This window comes from Knufia obscura, assembly GCF_036327395.1.
Source record: "Knufia obscura strain CCFEE 5817 isolate CBS 148926 chromosome Unknown scaffold_2, whole genome shotgun sequence".
NCBI lineage: Eukaryota > Fungi > Ascomycota > Eurotiomycetes > Chaetothyriales > Trichomeriaceae > Knufia > Knufia obscura.
Window position 1 is genome coordinate 839,350 of NW_027042688.1, and position 17,402 is coordinate 856,751.

The window sequence follows — 17,402 nt, forward strand, 5'->3', positions numbered from 1 at the left end:
CTGTATGGAGAACCTGACTTGTCAAGCTCAACGGCAGCTTCCTCATTCTTGTATCTTTTCGCCGATCTTCCTTCTTCACGAGAACACGCTTCCATACGCAAGCGCGCTTCTAGTACAAAACTGCACATTATTGCTGTTTGCAGCGCGCACGAACATTACTGGCAGCGCATCTAATGACCATTCACGCAGATGATCGACCTGAAGACAGAGGCTCGAACCCGAGAGGACACTGTTGTTTGTCGGTAGCGCCGCAATCTGCGCACGCCTCTTCAAGATAGGATCAGCGATTCTCAGCGATCTTGAGTTGTTTTTTCTCGTCGCCGGTTACGTATCCCATTACACTACCAGTATTTGACACTTTCCCACGAGTCAAAGCCATCATAAGCTCGAAGCCCTTGCCGGCCAGTTACATCGGAATCCAAGCTACCGAGTTGATCGTCCGTGACAGCCTGTTTCGTCACATTCGGTGCTGAGAGCTGCACCAAGGCTGGAACATTATGCAATCTTCTGCGCGTTGCACATGGCTTCCACATGGAACCTCGTGAATATTCTACCTCATCGTTGTGGTTGCGCACGCTCATCGTGGTGGATCTCGCAAACACTGACTGACAGTTCTGACGTGCTCACGCGAGCAGTCAGTTTCGATCATGACTGACAGATGCCACACCCAGATATCACCGCTGTTTCCATGCCTTCCTTAACAGGCTCGAACGGCCGAAAGCTACTTCGTGATTCGCCGCACCGCGAACGTTAGCACAGGGACGCTTCTATTCGCCTTCAAATTTCACTGCTCAAGTGAATCAGAGGACCGGTAATGAAGCTCGTGCAACGGAGTTGCTCAGTCCCTGAAAGTCTTTGCTGAACGAGGCGCTCGCTATACGCAGATCCTCCCTTACGTCTACCGCCTCTCTCGCAGTCAGGACCTCAATCCTTATTGCTCGACTAACGTCCCAGACACATTTAGTCCACGTTCCAGACACTTCGACTCCTGGTGATCCCAGGGCTGAGGCTGCGTCGGTCTATTTGCTCCGATGCCGAGCTACCGCACCGTTGCAGGCGGGGGATGCTATGGGGATGTGGTGTCTGACCTTGCAGGACGGTATTGCCTCGAAATGGGTGAGGTGAGGTACGCTGCGATCGCCTCACCCAAATTTGACAAACCCATCAAGCTCGAGTCTGAGGAGCCTGTGACTGCTGCGACTTCGTCGAGTGACAGAACCGTGTGCCCATCGTCGAAGCCCATGGCGTCTGTTGGACACCATGCCTCTCAAGAGTAGCAGACTGGGAAAGGCACATGCTGATAGTCGCCTCAGCGCTCAAAAGGAATGATCCTGCACATCAACTTCTAATCTACGGGCATAGGTCAACGATTTCCAAGGACGTTGTTTCAATTGCTCCTGTGCTATTAGCTCTTACAGGATGTTAGTATCGCAGGCATCCGCTAGATAAGACACAATGTGCCTGCGACAGTAGCGAGGCGTTGGACGACCAAACTGGGACACTTTGAACTGCGCGACCGTGGGGTACATCTACCTCCATCTTCTACATCTCCTTCTACGACTCTCTTACGAAGAAATAAACTACGCAGCTAGATTAAGCAGCCTCGCAACACTACACATTCATTTTCTCCTAAAATGAATAATCATCAGAGCTGAAAATATCAATGTAAGGTACAGGGTGTCTACGGTGGCGCATGTCCAGAATGTCCAAGTTTGGTCGTCCAACGCCTCGAGTAGATCAACATTCACCGTCTCGCTGTGTCGTCGCTACGCTTCTCTGTGCAAGCTCCATAGACACTCAAATTGAGACCCAACCCGAGGGCGTAATGTAGCTAGAAGTCGATCTTCGTTCGTGAACAGATTGTGTGGTGTAGCCGATACAAGCATATCAAAGCACAACGCTGCGAGAACGTGACAAAGCAGAATAAATTTACTCCTTCATTCATTCACCCAAGACGTCCATGGACCTTGCTTACGTCTCGAGCCACCCCTATCAGCACCATCCTACGGATCACTGAGCAACGAGCATTAACTATCTCGTCCTGCAAGATAGCTCGAAGACAAATACCACCTGAGCCAACAACCACACTGCTACCCTCTTCAACAAACTCTCAAGAAGTTCAAGTTACGTATACTACGGTCGCAAATACAATCCAAGAACGTTGGCGCCGCAGTACGGTCGAAATCAACGCAACAAGCGACATGACTCCAAAGGCTGCGGCACAACAGGATGACCTTTCATGAAGATACCAAAGGCGCAATTTTGGGTACAGCGCAGTCACACCTTGCCTAAGTTCAACCACCACCACGCTTTCGCGCCTTTCTCACGTCTAAAATATGCCAACTATACCTGCTATCCGTCTTCACGACTTGATTGTGCCTGCCTAGCACTCCGCACCAAGAGTCCGCGACCCTCTATCTCCAGCTCCCTCCCGTGCTTCCTTCTTGGCTCGCTCCTGCCGTTCTTGACATCCACTTGCACACTCTGTTGCATCTAGCTATTGATTGACTGAGGCCTGCTTCCACCTTCGTACGCAAATAGTTCCCAACGGCGCTCTCTTAATTTTACAGTGATGGGGAAACATACATAACGCTGGATTGTGAAAAGACGAAGAGTGTGCAGTGAACTTCTGGCATTGTGCATCGCCTATTGCAATGCCTTCATCGTAGTACTGGTTGCGGCATATGTCCGCCAGATTGACTGAAATGCTTGTGATGATTCCTTCTCGCTGACAACCTCTGCTCGCTGGTGTGTGGCTGAAGTGGGTGTCCTCCTGCTAGCAGCTAGTTCCGTCCATGCTCACGACTGTATTCGAACAACTTCGCGGTATTTAGAATGTCTCCTGCTTTTTCGAAATGTCAAGCTTTCCGAATTTATGTCGCTTATACCTTGACCCCATTAGCGTCTTCTAGGCGACCTCCTCCTCGTCCTCAATCCATCTGGTCAGCTCTTCAGTAAGCTGCTCGACGCTGTCAGGCTTCCAGCCACCGAACCTTCTCTTGAACAAGTCCTTGGCAGGATCGTAGGCTGGGGCCTTTAGATCGCAGATAGACCCAGCGTTCGGATGGCGCAGAATGTCCAGGCCTGAGAAATGGTGAAGCAGCTCATCTCGATAAGTGACGTATTCGCCTGAGAAGTCGTATTCAGGATATGCAACTTGTAGAGTCTTGAGCATAGTATGTATTGCGTATGTCTCTGCGTTTATCTCGGCATCTTGCGGTCTGATAGCGGCAAGTACCCTGCACAGATATCGAGAATAACAGACCCAATAACCTGAACCACGCGCCGGTTTGCAGATATACCCGTGAAGAGGCGGTTGGACGCTAGGCCATAATGCCCTCATTTCTGCTAAATGGACTTTGGCGTCAGTAGCTATGAACTAGTTAGCTTTGTCGAGGTCATTCCACGTGTGTGCCAGTCTTACCATTCCGCACGTGTTCAACATGCAAAACTTCGTGAAGAAGGGTCTTAAAACGAGTGGCTTTGAAAATGTCCTCAACTCGTGTTACCCCTGGGATGATTTGTAGCTTCTTCAAGCCGTCCACATAGAGGTCTGAGAAGAACCTTGGGTGAAACACACAAAGGCTTGGCTCCTTCAGGTGGGCAATAAACCCGCCATCCAACGTCACGTCATGATTGCAAGCAGCAAGGACCACGACATCGTCGCAAGCATCTCGTATTTCAGAGCACAAGATCTGTAAATCGCCGAGGTGCTGGTCTGTCTCCATCTCAGCTTTGAAGCCACCGACTCTTCGAGCATGTTGATATTGCAAATCTTCGAGGTACTTCATGGCCTTGTCTGTTGTGCCGTGTTTGGCTTCTTCCCACGTTCTTCCCCTGGGTGGTTGTCCGAAATCTTTCTTGATCTTAGAACGCATCACTTCTGGAATATGATAGGCATTTGAAGCTCGGATGGAATGATCGAACGAGGCAGGTATATTCAAAGAGTGGGCTCGATAGCCAGGGTCGACAGTCTTCTGGTAGATTGTCTTGTAGACGTCTAGTATCCTGCATCAGCTATGGTCATGGTGAGGGTTCTTTTGCTTACCGTATATCGTCGATACATCGCGCCGCCGCCCAAAAAGCTCCTGGTCTAGACGGGCCTCTGAGGCAATCTGCTTCAGGACAGGGGTCCAGTTGCTGACAGGCAGGTCGCGCCTTTGGACATGCTGGAACAAGGAAGGTGTACGGCATGCCAGAGCTTTGAGATGTTCGTTGTTCTCAATAGAGACCGTCGTAAGCGATGGCAGATGATACCACAAAGCCATCTTGACACAAACACGGCTTCACTATCCAAAGTTTGTCTACGGTGGTCGAAGGACATGGCCAGGGTTGAGTGGGATTTTATAGAGTCAGGCTTGCACTTGGGCCATGCTGTCGCTCGCAAGGGTGATGCCAATGTTGTTCGTTCGGTAACAACAAGGTGCTAGCGACTTCATTTCGACCCTTTGCTTAGCTGCATCATGGACATAAGGCCATGTTCACAGCCGTGCGTGTAGCAGTGAAACAGCATCCGAGCCGTGTCACCCGCTTCTCCATCCCGAATGTGTGCATAGTAGCTGGGCTCAGCATGTACGGGTCCTGTAGGTAATTGGAATCGAATTTCGTGAGAGGATCGAAGAGACTTTCTGTACTTTCGAGCTAGATGTTCGTGGCCCCTACCGTGATGCTCCTTATCCAGCACTTGGCTGTTTGTCAAAATGGATCCGTCTAGCTTGTCCGACAGTATCTCTTCTGAGGTCTAAGCGGGATGATCTCTGTTCATCCACCGTTCACTTCTGGCACTACACTTTTCCGGAGCTTATATGCAATCACTCCGTGACATTGCTGCTTGACGCGCCGGTAAGGACTTGGGTATCCCTTCCATCAGCATGCAGTGTAGCATTCAATGTCTTCGCGCGACGTCTGCCTTGCACCCACATCATAAATTCCGAGTAGGTCTGTGGTAGGACCTTGATGTCAGCACCTGTATGAAAACTGTAGAAGAAAGTTCCCGTGTTTTTCCGCTCTGCGTGCTCAACATTGCGGACATGCGTATTGACCATGACTTGAATTCTCGTACCGCCATTGCTGTCTGGTTCTGTATAGGTAACACGGGCGCCAATGTACAATACTGACCCTACAGGTACAGGCTCTTCGAAAGTGCTCGGATCAAGGTTGAGAAACTGGACACGGCTATGGGAGAAGGCAGAGGCGCAGGTGAAGGCGAGCTCAAAGGTCTGCTTCAGGAGGTAGCCGCCGAACAGCATAAAATGATGCCTATCAATCGTTAGGATATTTCGCATAAAATACAGACCGAAAGTACCTATTCCTATACTGGGGCTGAGAGATCTGGGTAGAATGAATATTGGACTTAGCCATGGATATCGTGTTCGAGGGTTGTGTTGCTGGGTTGTTCGTGTCGGCATATGCTAGATTCTCCGTCCACATTTTATGGATAGCCGCGCTCTCTTCTTCGTTGGGCGGCATTGAAAGGATATGGCTTCCCTTAAGTGCTTTCTTGTTCTTGTAATTCTCTTCCCCTTTCGCGAAAAGTGCTTTGTCTTCAGGGCTCTCCACTTTCAGAGGGGCGATGTTGACAGGCTTCTTCGTGACTGGATCGAGTGCTACCATGGTCATGGAACAAGTCATGAAGACATCAGCGGGAGTGACTGACTGCCCCGGCTGTGGGGCTTTAGCGACTTGCAGGGTGATCTCCATACTGCTCCTGCCTGTTGCGAAGGTGACTTGTCCGCTAAGCTCCAGATCACAAATCTCATGCAGGGGGTTCTGGATGGATATACGGTCAACAGCGGCGGTGACGGTGCTCACGCCCTCGCCAGTATGTTTGTATGCGACCACACCAGCCATAGCGTCCAAGTCCATCAGAAGTGCGCCTGTCCGTAGCTGTCCCGTCGCGTTCGAGTAGGTGTCCAGTAGCCAGGGATCTTGTCCAAGTGGCAGCACGATTCTTACATAGCTGTCCTTCATCGTCTTTGGGGTAGTATCGGGTTTTGGGTATTGCTTGGACGTGCCCGTCCCTTGTCCAGGCTGCTGGCTTTCGCGGAAGGCTTCGATCCATGGTTTACGCACACGCATAGCCGTCAGCTCCTTGTAGACACCATCCGTAGACCGAACGCAAGAGGATGAGAAGGCCCGTAGGCATTTATGCCTGGTCGTCCTCGTTGCTGGTCTGGAAGCTCTCAAGCTGCGTTGTAGCAGAGGGAAGCATTTGGAGCGCGACATGATCCGAATCCGAATACAGCTTCATGAGACCCGAACAGGTACTAATACTATCCAGTGTTATGTCCGATTACTGCTCTGGAACTTTGTATCTGCAGCTCACGCAGGTGTCTACATGCTGGTGAATTCCGGTATCTCGGTGTGATGATGTGCCGGAGAAACCTTATCGTGCCTGCGGCTCAACTTGTCGTGTAGTACTCGTTCTTCCTACCTTTCTAACCATCTGCTTCGTGGAGCAGAAGTAGATTCCCTGCATACCAGATCAGTGCAGTATACAACGCCACCAGGCTTTGGGTAAACAGCCTAAGTTAAGGATGAACCCCACGGACCCTCCTTCCAAATGCCAGACTGCCGGACAGCATGCCCCTAACATCCAGCTTACGAGCTTAGGGACTGTGACTACTCATGACGCGGCAGCTTGTGAATCTGCATCTGAGACGGATATGAGACGTGATGTTCGCTAGAAGCCTATATTCTTGTCTCGATGTAACAGTGTTCATGTCACAATCCGCATCTGCTACCCTGAAATGACAGACTACGACTTTAGGCGGCTGTTCCATTACATCCAGCGATGGGTATCGAAGGATCAGGTATTTCATCATCAGATGCACAGGGCGAGCTAATCCCGATGTGAAGCTTTGGAACTTTCTTGGCTTGGAGGCACAATCGGTAGCCTTGCAGACTTTGGATCAATCCACTGCGGTCGTGCAGTTCACTCTCGCAGCGGTTGGTGAAAGCAAGAAGGTCGATGTTCCCTGCTCAGCAGATGTTCGTGATCTGGGGCCTCCTGTCGGAGTACCAGTCTTGCACATTTCGGCCATCGACCTACAGCTATCATACACGAACACAGAACAGAAGCCTTTGCGGGGCCCGGCCCAGCGTAATACTTCGACGGAGGATTGCTTCCTGCCGCAAGAAATAAGTCAGTCTGAAGGTAAGCATGTGCCAAGATTCTCTTCAGGCTTCGCAAGTGCTTCAGGGCTCTCCGGCGGACACTGCTTACCACAACATAGATCAGCATGAAGCTCTTGCAGATCATACCGCATCCCTTGCTGCGACAGCGTTGCAGCGATTCTTCCATGCAAGACCTACTGCAGGCTCGAAGCTCTGCATTCCACGGATGTTCAAGTCCTCCCGCCTAGCAGAACTAGCGCCAGGAGTGTTCCTACCTGAGTACCCACAGATTATCAAATCGAGACAGCACCTCATACCAGCCCTGGCGAAAATACTGACATCCTTTAAGCGACAAAATTGCGAGAATGTGGAAACTGTCCAAAGATTTGACGACGAGCATGCACGCTCGAACGATGCAGAGTGGTATGAAGAAAAACTCTGGTCATCCATGATGAATGCCCTGAAGATGCCAGCTCGTGCAAGGTTGGTGGGGTCAGCGTCGAAAGCGTCGGATGGAACGGATTACGGCATCTGCAGCACAGCTCACGACGCCGTGTCACTTTGCGCAAATGGAGAGCAGAGCGCCCGAGCTAGGATGTCTGATTGGGAGCTCGCCTCGTACGATGAGAGCGAGCTTGATTGGCTGCCACCATGTAAGCAAGAGGAAGCAGTCGACGAAGACATGCTAGATCTGAATTCGGGTGAACATTCGGACGATGACTCGTTCTTGCTGGACGCTTCCGCTTCAGATGAGGAAAGCCTCTTCTACCGTTCCCAGGGAGTCTCTGCAGAAATAAGTAGCCGTGCCCACCGTGACCTTGCGAATCAAAGCGAGATGGGTACGGTCAGCCGGCCTGGCCGTGCTAAGCCGTTTAGGGGTGCTGAGCAACCGAGAGGAGTTCTTACTCATATCGATGAGAAGGACAACAATACTACGCAAGCCCTCGAATATTGCGAAAATTGTTCTGGGATTGGACAGTCATTGCTTACTCACGGCGCAGGCTCCACTCTGTTGCATGAAGACACCAAGATGCCAGACATGGACGACGACATTCTTATACCTCAGGATCGTCTGTCTTCAATTTTATGCTCAAGCTCGGAATTAGTGAGCGCACATTGCAAGCACAGGGACAGCGACTTTTGCCCCGAAGGCGATCGATGTTCGATTCTACCCGAAATAGGAGAAGACCAGTTTGACTCAGACAATCTCGACCACACACTGGAAATGCCTTCACATTCGCCTCGGCAGTCACTATCTGAAGCCCTCGGTGGTGACCGTCTTCTGTGGAACATTTGGAAGAGGAGAGGGAGTGCAGCGCTCCCAGAAGCAGGGGACATGTTAGAATTGCACAATATGTTAGAGAACGACCCGGATATGAGGCTGTTGTCGAGCAAGAGAGAAGATCAGCCGCCACAAGGGGACTCGATGTTATTCGATTCGTATGATTACTCAAGGAGACCACCACTATCCTCTGATTCATCCTACACAGGGAGCTCATCAAATGAATTGTTCGAGGAGCCTCTCGAAGATCCGGTGATGTACTCTCAGTTCACACAGTCTTCGACACAGGCGCCGACGTCGACACCGACGACCAAAAAGGCCAAACGACGACCATCGCTGTTGCAGAAGATAACGCGGCCGTCGAGAATGTCGGAAGATGATATCTTGTTTCAGCAATCTAGTCCTACAAGGCAAGTTGACATCAAGAAGCGGAAGACGCTGCTGGAATACCACAGAGGTCAATGATACGGAATTACAAGAATCTGTCAGCGTTCAGTAAAATGTCTAGGAAGTTTGAGGTGTTCTAAGGATAAGGGAGAACCCATTTGATTGACCAGCTTTCGAGTGATGGGGGAGAAGTATTGGGTTAGTATATGAAATGTCCATGAGGCTGCGAACTCATCGCTCACTAGAAGTCAGGAGTAACGACTGCACAAGGACGGTGGCAGCTTGACTGTCAGTTGCGGCAAGAACTGTCGACCAGTGCCCAATACACCTTCTGTTCCGGGTATCGTCAACTGAGTGCAGAATCCTTCGCTTGTCTATCACCAGTGAATGACATAAGCTCTTTCCAGTTATTGCATCCTTTATCTGTCATCGTACATTTGGTTAGTGGAATTCGAGGTCTTCTTGCCTCTTTGGCCTTCATATTGACGAGTGCTCTGTGGAGACACTGTCGCCAATATTGACCTCTACGTCTGAACGGTCTCCATTTCGCTTAGACCTCCAATCATCACGTAACAACTTGCACCTCATCTGTGTCGATAACAAAATTCCATGCAAGCACCTCATGAGGTGTGCCTACCAACGTACGAATTCGATCGTGTGAACCCGCTAAAACACGTGCAGCGCGCAAATCTGGGGAATTGTCCGTACCAAAAGTTTCGTCATAGCAGACAGTAGCAGATCTTCCACAACTCAATAATGCAACGCAGCGACGGCCCCTCATTTCATACTTCATTCGGTCGAACCCTGCCCCTCTCCTATCAAAAGAAAAGCTGGCTGTCTCAAAGCAGAAGGACAAGCAGCTCAACAAGAGCAAAGAGGCTTGTGTGAGCGGCTCGAGTACAGCTAACATTCCGCCCACGCTTCCTAAACTCCCTCTTCTATACGTTCTTTCTGCCGTTGTTCTTTGCCTATGTTTCCTGATTCCTTCCATCTTTCCAACAGAGAGCTCGCGACCAGGACCGAGATATATCGTTAAGCAGAAAGAGCTCGACCCGTTTGGAGACAGTGTGTACAGACAGGAATCATACTACGAGCAGCTCGAACCAGGCACCGAGTGCAAACCCAAGTCCGTCTTCTCTTCTGAGTTGTACCAGACGCCCGCCCTCGCAAATATGGCTCTCGAAAAGGAGGCCAAGCGCATGGCCGCCGAGTTCGAGTACACCAAAGATGACCTAAACAAGGGTGTCAAGGAGTTCCTTGCGGAGATGGAGGAAGGCCTAGAAAAGCAGGGAACGCATCTGAGCCAGATACCAACATATGTCACAGCAGTGCCAAATGGTACAGAGAAGGTCGGGAACTTCAAGTGAAGAAAGACACTGCTGACAACAACAGGGTACATTTTTAGCCGTCGACCTTGGTGGCACCAACTTCCGAGTCTGCTCCATTACCCTCCACGGCAACCACACCTTTTCTCTGACACAATCCAAAGTTGCCGTACCACGGACTCTGATGGAGACGGACTCAGCATCGGAACTCTTCAGCTTCATGGCGAAACAGATCGAGACCTTCCTAAAACAACACCACGCAGACCACTACGAGACACACATGGCCAAGCCGGGTGAAGTATCTTATTTTGATCTTGGATTCACTTTCAGCTTCCCCGTCGAACAAGTGGGCATAAATAAGGGCAGATTGGTACGGTGGACCAAGGGCTTCTCCATCCAGGAGGCCATCGGAAAGGACGTTTGCGAACTACTACAGAAAGAGATCAAGGCGTTGAATCTACCCGTCAAAGTCTCCGCACTTGTGAACGACACAGTCGGGACTCTAATGGCTCGATCCTACACATCTCCTGGCAAGGAATCGACCCTCCTCGGCGCCATCTTTGGCACCGGCACAAACGGCGCCTACGTCGAAAAATTATCAGCCGTCAAGAAAATGGCCATGATAGACGAACAAGAAGGAGGCACAAAATACGACAGAAGCACAGGTCTGATGATCGTAAATACAGAATGGGGCAGCTTTGACAACTCACTAAAAGTCCTACCGGACACTCCATACGACCAGTCGCTCGACCGGGAATCGAACAACCCAGGCATACAGATGTTTGAAAAGCGCGTGTCGGGTATGTTCCTAGGCGAGATCTTGAGGAGAGCCATGTTGGCCCTGCACAACCACAGTAGTCCTGGCGTGTCATTCCTGAAAGATAAGAGCTCGGCGGACAATGATATGACGACCACGACCACGATCGACCCGGACAGTGTCTTGTTCAAGCAGTGGGGCATCGATACTTCAGTCCTCTCGATTGTGGAGGAAGATCAGTCGGACCACTTGCGCATTACAAAGCAGATTCTGGAAAAGGATCTGATGGTGTCGTCGGCAGCAACGGAAGATGCAATAGCGATCAAGATGCTAGTACATGCCATCGGCAAGAGAGCAGCACGCCTGGCAGCCGTGGCGCTGGGCGCCGTCGTGATCGAGTCCAAGAGGCTGGAGACGGAGGGCTTCGCTGATATAGGAGTCGACGGAAGTCTGGTTGAGTACTACCCTGGATTCGAGGACTACATTAGAGAAGCATTCAGGGAGATCGAGGGCATTGGTCCTGAAGGTGAGAAGAAGATTCGCATTGGTCTGGCGAAGGATGGTAGTGGGTTGGGTGCGGCGCTGATCGCGCTTGTTGCGCATCAGGCTGAGAAGGCGGGGAATGTCTGATGTATTAGATACTCTGCAAAGACCGTATGAATAAGCACTTTTATCTACTCTATGCTGTACCAACTTCGGACTTGGGTGTCGAACAAGAAGAAGTAATGATGGCCCTGACCGACGTAGGAGGTGACTTCAACCTGCGAGGCCTGTGTAGAGATGACCTGCGGGTCTGCCAGGTCAGTCCGCACAATACGCGGCAGATCTCCTGCTGTGGCACTTCAGTTTTCACAGGGACGCCTTCTACGGGCAGCCTTCCATTCTATAGAGAGATATGGAGATACATCGACTGCAGACAGCGAATGTCGAAGACCCAAGATCTGTTCTCGCTGTCTGCGGGCTCGAATCTATAGTCGTACCACCTGGCGGCGTTCCTTCCATCGAGGCCTACCAGGAAGTCGAGACTGCGATACATCGCAGTAAGCTCTTTCGTCGTCGCAGAGGCGAAGATGACGTCGTCTGCTTTCGCATATGCACTTGGCTGGCGGTGGTCCTGATGGCAGGTAAGACGTTCAGCGGGTGGAGAAATAGGGCTGCTGAAATCTCAGAGCACGCTTAATTCATTCTGCTGTACACTTACCACAGTGTGCCGTAAGCAGCCTGTATATCTCTCGGATTGCGGCCAACATGGTAACGAGACGTTTGATCAAAGGTTGAGTGGTAAGGAGAGGTTTAGCCTCATAGAGACAGAAGCGCTGCTGTTCGCTGCCATAGCATGCGCAGAGAAGTTCAGCCGAAACGTAATGAATTGATTGTCGAGTGGAAACGTAGATAGTAGTTAGCAGATATCAGTGTGAAAGTGCCATTACAGCGTGCTGTTCAGTCACGCGGCGAGGCAGAAATATTGGAGAGGCTTTTGGCCTTCCTTGAAGCGACAGCGGTTGATTGCTCGACTATAAAATTGAAGAGTAAAGGAAGAAGTAGAATGATCTCTCGGGTGTGCACTTACCTCCAGTGAGCCAGCAGCTGCTTGGCGAATTTGGGTAATTTCGAAGAATCAAGAGAGGACAGAAGTGTCGTTGGTTCAAATGTTCAGTACTCCCAAAGGACAGCAGCGGCTTGCTGCGCTTTGAAAAGGATTTGCTCTGACTTGACGTGTAATGGTACATTGATGCGTCTGTCCACCAGACCTGAAATTATCTATTCATGCAACACCAGCGCCTCCTGCGAATGGTATGGCGTTCCCGACCGGTGACGGCCAATAACACAACGCAACATCTCTTTCATGTACAAGAAGCGCAATACGTGCAATGCAGAATCCAAACATCTGCCGATGCGCTCCAGCCGGGCCAGCCACATGCTCGCTCATTTCTTGCTAGGTAATTCACTTTTCAGATCTAGATCGTGAATGTCGTGCGTCAAGAGCGAAGAGGTGGTAAAACAGTATAGAAGGTTTCGAATAATTCCGAGGTTGAGGTCATCGAAAGTGGAGAGGAAGAGAGGAAGGGGCCTTCAGCTCGATCAAAATGCTTAGTATGGAGGTGGTGACTCGTTCTGCAGATCTGGTCGTTGCATTTGCTGTTCGAGTTCTTCTGGGCTGCCTTCGAGAGATACACCGAGGCCGAGCTTGTGAGTGTTCTGTAGATAGTGATTAGTACCTGACGGTCATTTGCACACAAACGCAGGAGTGGTCTTACCTTCCATTGGTCGATCTCAGCCGCGAAAGAGAAGGTGATGGCGGGAGCCACACGCTTCTCTAACACGCAGCCAACCTTTCCGGCGCTGTCAATCTGGGCGCGGTACACAGATGTAGCGAAGTTGTATTTGACACCCACAGTTGTCTGGCCTTCTTTCCTGATGCCGCCGAACATGCCTGCGCCTCCAGTTCCTGGGGCGAACTGTAGCTGGCAGTCAACACCAGCTTCGACCTTTTCTGAAAGACGTCTCCAGTATGTGGCTCCTAGCTGACCCGAAGCATGGATTTGGGCGGCGGCTATCCAGTCCTGAGTTTTGTATCGTGCTGCGTAGGAGAGAGCGGTCTCTGGCTTTGCGCCCAATGAAGCTCTTTGCCAAACACCTTCCAAACCCAATGCCAGCTTTGGGGTGATCGATTGCATATAGTCTCCGATGACAATAGCGGTGAGACCGCCTTCCATTATCGACGGGTTCAAAACCTTAACGGAGGCTGAGAAGTCATCGCCGGTATATTCATTTTCAACCTGAAGCATGGTCTGCGGCGACCGAGGGTCAATTTGTGTCTGGGTCCGAGTGACCCATTTGGGTGTCCATCTCAAGTTGCCCATAGCTGATACTGACTGATCGCTCGAGAAAGTACCTTGAAGCAACATCTGAACAGGATATTAGCACAAGAACCGGTACCAAATAGTTCTGGACATACCCTTGAGTTTCCATACATGGCCAACAGCTGCCACGGCGGTAGCACATTCGAACCCATCGCAAAGCCATGCTGCAGCCTGAACATAGGTGATATGCTGAAGAACTTCTGTAAATCGCATCGTAGGCCAGAAAACATATGATTTGTCAAAAGTACATCTCGCTGCACCTCGCTTGCTATTCTTTCTACCGAGCCCGGGTTCGACAGTCCCATCAATTTTCGTCTCTCTGACAGGTTTGAGTATGTGTCATTGACGATAGAGGTTATCGCATTGTCCGTCAAAAACGAGAAGACGCCCGAGCTGGGCTCATCTACTGTTGCAACCGGTACTGGTACCGGTGCAGGAACCGTCACGACTGGAGTGGTAGCCATCTTCAGGAGGTGATCGCAGGTGCGCAATAAAGATTATCGAAGACTGTGCAGCAGGACCATGAACTGAGAAACCGGAACGACCCGCACAGGATACAACAGAGATGAGATGAAGGGAGGGATGTCGAAAAGGAGTTGATGGTGGTGCTGTACTGTATGCGCAAGCTTGCTTCTCAAAAATCGTGTCTCCAGCACAATCGCAAGTCGATCATCATCCGCAGAAGTCACGTGCGTGATACGGCGTGCGATCTGAACCAATTCCGACAGCACATGCGCTCAATGATATTACCATTTTGGAGATGTCAATAATGGGTCAAAGGCTCGGAAAAGGTAGGCCGGAAATCTGTCGAGCCAGGCGTGGATGCTTTCTGATATTACCTTCGTACTTGCTTATCAGTGAATGATATAGACTTCCCTGTCAACACTTTACTCTCGCTGCTTTCACTGTGAGTAGAAGTTTATGGGCTAACATCACAACAATTACGTGCTATCGTTATCACAATCAGGACTGATTTAGTAAGGAAGACTGGCACACTAAACCTTGCCGAAGCCAAGAAGGGAAGAAGAGTTGTGTCAAAGCTCGAGAGGGAGAGGAATCGCTCCTGCCTCAGAGCTCAGTGTTCGCAGTTTTTAACTCCTACTACCATTCTCAGCACAGCTGCATGGGCTTTTCGGGCTTGCCACCATGGATACTCTGCTGACGGCCGATGCCGCTCTCAATACACCACGATACAGACGTAAGTCAAGCACATTCGTCGACGCCATACACGATCTACCCGAGAAAGCCGAGCTTGCACCAGCACAACTCTATAGTACAGAGTCTGGTCGTCTGTTTCATGCCGGCCGAATAGTGATCGCAACCGTTGGCCTTCCGGCACGAGGAAAGACACATGTCTCAGTCGCCTTGGCAAGATATCTTCGGTGGCTCGGTGTCAAAACTAGGATATTTCACCTGGGTGACTACCGGAGGGCGCTTGTCGGACAGGGCAAGGACGTTCCAGACGATTACTTCTTCGTCAATGCATCTGCAAGTTCAGTTTTATTGAGACAAAAGATTCTTAAGAAGTGTCGGGAGGATATCTATGATTTCCTCAACCATGAGAACGGTCAGATTGCGATCTACGATGCGGTCAATCCGTTGACTGCGGGTCGGAGATCGCTTGCTAAGGAATTCGCGAAGCACGACATAAAGTGCTTGTTCATCGAGTCATACTGCGATGACGAGAGAATCATTGAGGAGAATGTACGAAGTGTGAAAATTTCCTCTCCTGACTACCAAGGGTGGTCAGAAGACGATGCGGTCAAGCACTACCTGAACAGAATGTCCGCCAAAATTCCACACTTCGAGAGTATGGAGGAGACTGACTTGGACTGGATCAAGATGATCAATGCAGGCGAGAGATTGATTATCAACAACAAGAGCTTTGGCTACCTGTCGCACCGAATTGTCTTCTACCTGCTAAACCTGCACATCAAATCCCGGCATACCTACTTCGCACGAGCAGGAGTCACCCTCGAAGAGGAGTCTTTCAAAGCAGATGCTAGTCTCTCGCCACAAGGCGTCGACTATGCGAAGAAGATGACAGAAACCCTGATGAAGCACAGAGAAGACGAAATGAAGACAATGAAGCAGAAAGGCGGTCCAGAAACACAATTGAAACCACTGATTGTATGGACATCAACGAGGAGGCGAACCGTCGAGACATCAACATTCTTTGCAGCGCGCGGCTACCAAGTCCGACAACGCTCCCAGATGAGTCAGCTGAATCCCGGGGTCTGCGAGAAGAAGTCCGAGAGAAGGATTCGAAGCGACTATCCGGACGAGGTCGAGAAGCACGAGCTTGATCCGTACCACCACCGCTTTCCGAGGGCTGAGGTATGCTTCTCCTGACTCTTTGACAGACATATTAATCGCGCTAACCATGATCACAGTCCTACCACGACGTCGCAGTTCGTCTCGAACCAATCATCCTCGAGCTTGAACGTGAACAGAATGACCTGCTCATCATAGCTCATGAATCAGTCCTCCGAGTCCTGTACGGCTACCTGATGGCATGTAATGCCGCGGACATCCCCTTTTTATCTTTTCCTAGAGACGAAATCATTGAGGTAAGATACCCTTCCACCCTGCGAAGGGCCGCAAGGCCTGTTCAATCCTTCTTCCCACAAACCACCCAGCCACTCTTTCTCTCCCATGTCCCGGCTCCCGCAGCGTCCGCTAACACAACCCAGATCATCCCAGCCTCCTACAACAACGAAGCCAAACGCATCAAAATTCCCGACCTCCCGCCCGAAATCATACCTAGCTCGCCCGAAGGTGCGAAAATGCCAGCTCCACCCAGCGGGTTCGCAACTCCACAACCAGGTCTCGGTAGTGGTGTCGTGAGCCCGAGAGGCAACCCAGGCACACCGGATGGCGCTGCGACACCAACGGGTATTAAGACACCACCCGAGCAGGAGGCGGCAGATGATATTTCGATAAGGATTCACGATGTTGTGTGAGTCGGTCGGTGGGACACTGTTGGCGCATATCAGGCGGTCGAGTTTGTTAGACAGATAGATATCCTCCTGTTGAATATCCTTGAACATGCACAATCGGACAAATACTGTCGTCAATCATCCACCATGCAACGTGCTCACAAACAACACATTATCTCCATCCTTAAGCTCGTATTTATCCTCGCCTTCCAATTCCCAATCTGCCTCGTTGATCAATACCAGAATACCCGGTCGTCTGTTCGTTGTCGTTAGCACTTTCCCGGCCTCACTACCCTCGCATGAAGACAGAAGACGGAGAAAACTTACACGCCCCCATCCAACACAAACAATTCCTTCCTGCTATCCTTCATCAGATGTTCGCACAGCCAGGGTATCAGGTCGCCGACTGTGAGGTTGGACCCAGAGTCGTTCTTAGCAGGGACGGAGATGGTGTGGGAGGGGATGTTAGAGAAGAGCATTTCTAGGCCGCCGGTGAACTCGATTGTTAGGGTTAGGGTGGGTGTTAAGGGGGTTGATGATGGGTTGGACATTGTGAGGTGGTTGTTGTGCCCAGGTGGTTGATGGTGGGGACTGGAGGGGGTGTGTGGCTTGGTGGAGGACTGATTTTTTGGTTGAGTTGGGATGGTTGTGAATTCGTCTCGGTGGGATGGAGGAGATGTCGTGGTGTGGTATTGTCAACTGTGCGTTGTTCGATGGATACCTAGGCAGTCT

At 50.7% G+C, this 17,402-nt stretch overlaps 7 protein-coding genes across 7 annotated transcripts; 3 read left to right on the forward strand and 4 right to left on the reverse strand.

Moving 5' to 3' along the window:
• Positions 1 to 2,908: 2,908 nt before the first annotated feature.
• PMZ80_002168 (uncharacterized protein) lies at positions 2,909 to 4,268 on the reverse strand (the record flags this gene model as incomplete). Its single annotated transcript, XM_064870602.1, has 3 exons — positions 2,909 to 3,372; positions 3,425 to 4,000; positions 4,049 to 4,268. 3 exons carry the CDS (start codon positions 4,266 to 4,268, stop codon positions 2,909 to 2,911), a joined length of 1,260 nt encoding a protein of 419 aa, XP_064733055.1.
• A 543-nt stretch (positions 4,269 to 4,811) lies between these two features.
• Positions 4,812 to 6,078, reverse strand: PMZ80_002169 (uncharacterized protein; the record flags this gene model as incomplete). The annotated part of the gene is made up of 2 exons (XM_064870603.1): positions 4,812 to 5,259; positions 5,306 to 6,078. The coding sequence occupies 2 exons, from the start codon at positions 6,076 to 6,078 to the stop codon at positions 4,812 to 4,814; spliced, it is 1,221 nt and encodes a 406-aa protein (XP_064733056.1).
• A 715-nt stretch (positions 6,079 to 6,793) lies between these two features.
• Positions 6,794 to 8,863, forward strand: PMZ80_002170 (uncharacterized protein; the record flags this gene model as incomplete). Its single annotated transcript, XM_064870604.1, has 2 exons — positions 6,794 to 6,812; positions 7,236 to 8,863. 2 exons carry the CDS (start codon positions 6,794 to 6,796, stop codon positions 8,861 to 8,863), a joined length of 1,647 nt encoding a protein of 548 aa, XP_064733057.1.
• A 1,094-nt stretch (positions 8,864 to 9,957) lies between these two features.
• Positions 9,958 to 11,497, forward strand: GLK1 (glucokinase; the record flags this gene model as incomplete). Its single annotated transcript, XM_064870605.1, has 2 exons — positions 9,958 to 10,134; positions 10,178 to 11,497. The coding sequence occupies 2 exons, from the start codon at positions 9,958 to 9,960 to the stop codon at positions 11,495 to 11,497; spliced, it is 1,497 nt and encodes a 498-aa protein (XP_064733058.1).
• A 1,461-nt stretch (positions 11,498 to 12,958) lies between these two features.
• On the reverse strand, positions 12,959 to 14,195 carry TOM40 (translocase of outer mitochondrial membrane; the record flags this gene model as incomplete). The annotated part of the gene is made up of 3 exons (XM_064870606.1): positions 12,959 to 13,066; positions 13,126 to 13,776; positions 13,827 to 14,195. The coding sequence occupies 3 exons, from the start codon at positions 14,193 to 14,195 to the stop codon at positions 12,959 to 12,961; spliced, it is 1,128 nt and encodes a 375-aa protein (XP_064733059.1).
• Positions 14,196 to 14,877: 682 nt separating this feature from the next.
• Positions 14,878 to 16,694, forward strand: PMZ80_002173 (uncharacterized protein; the record flags this gene model as incomplete). The annotated part of the gene is made up of 3 exons (XM_064870607.1): positions 14,878 to 16,068; positions 16,125 to 16,301; positions 16,425 to 16,694. The coding sequence occupies 3 exons, from the start codon at positions 14,878 to 14,880 to the stop codon at positions 16,692 to 16,694; spliced, it is 1,638 nt and encodes a 545-aa protein (XP_064733060.1).
• Positions 16,695 to 16,808: 114 nt separating this feature from the next.
• URM1 (Ubiquitin- modifier 1) lies at positions 16,809 to 17,221 on the reverse strand (the record flags this gene model as incomplete). The annotated part of the gene is made up of 2 exons (XM_064870608.1): positions 16,809 to 16,926; positions 16,998 to 17,221. The coding sequence occupies 2 exons, from the start codon at positions 17,219 to 17,221 to the stop codon at positions 16,809 to 16,811; spliced, it is 342 nt and encodes a 113-aa protein (XP_064733061.1).
• Positions 17,222 to 17,402: the final 181 nt, after the last annotated feature.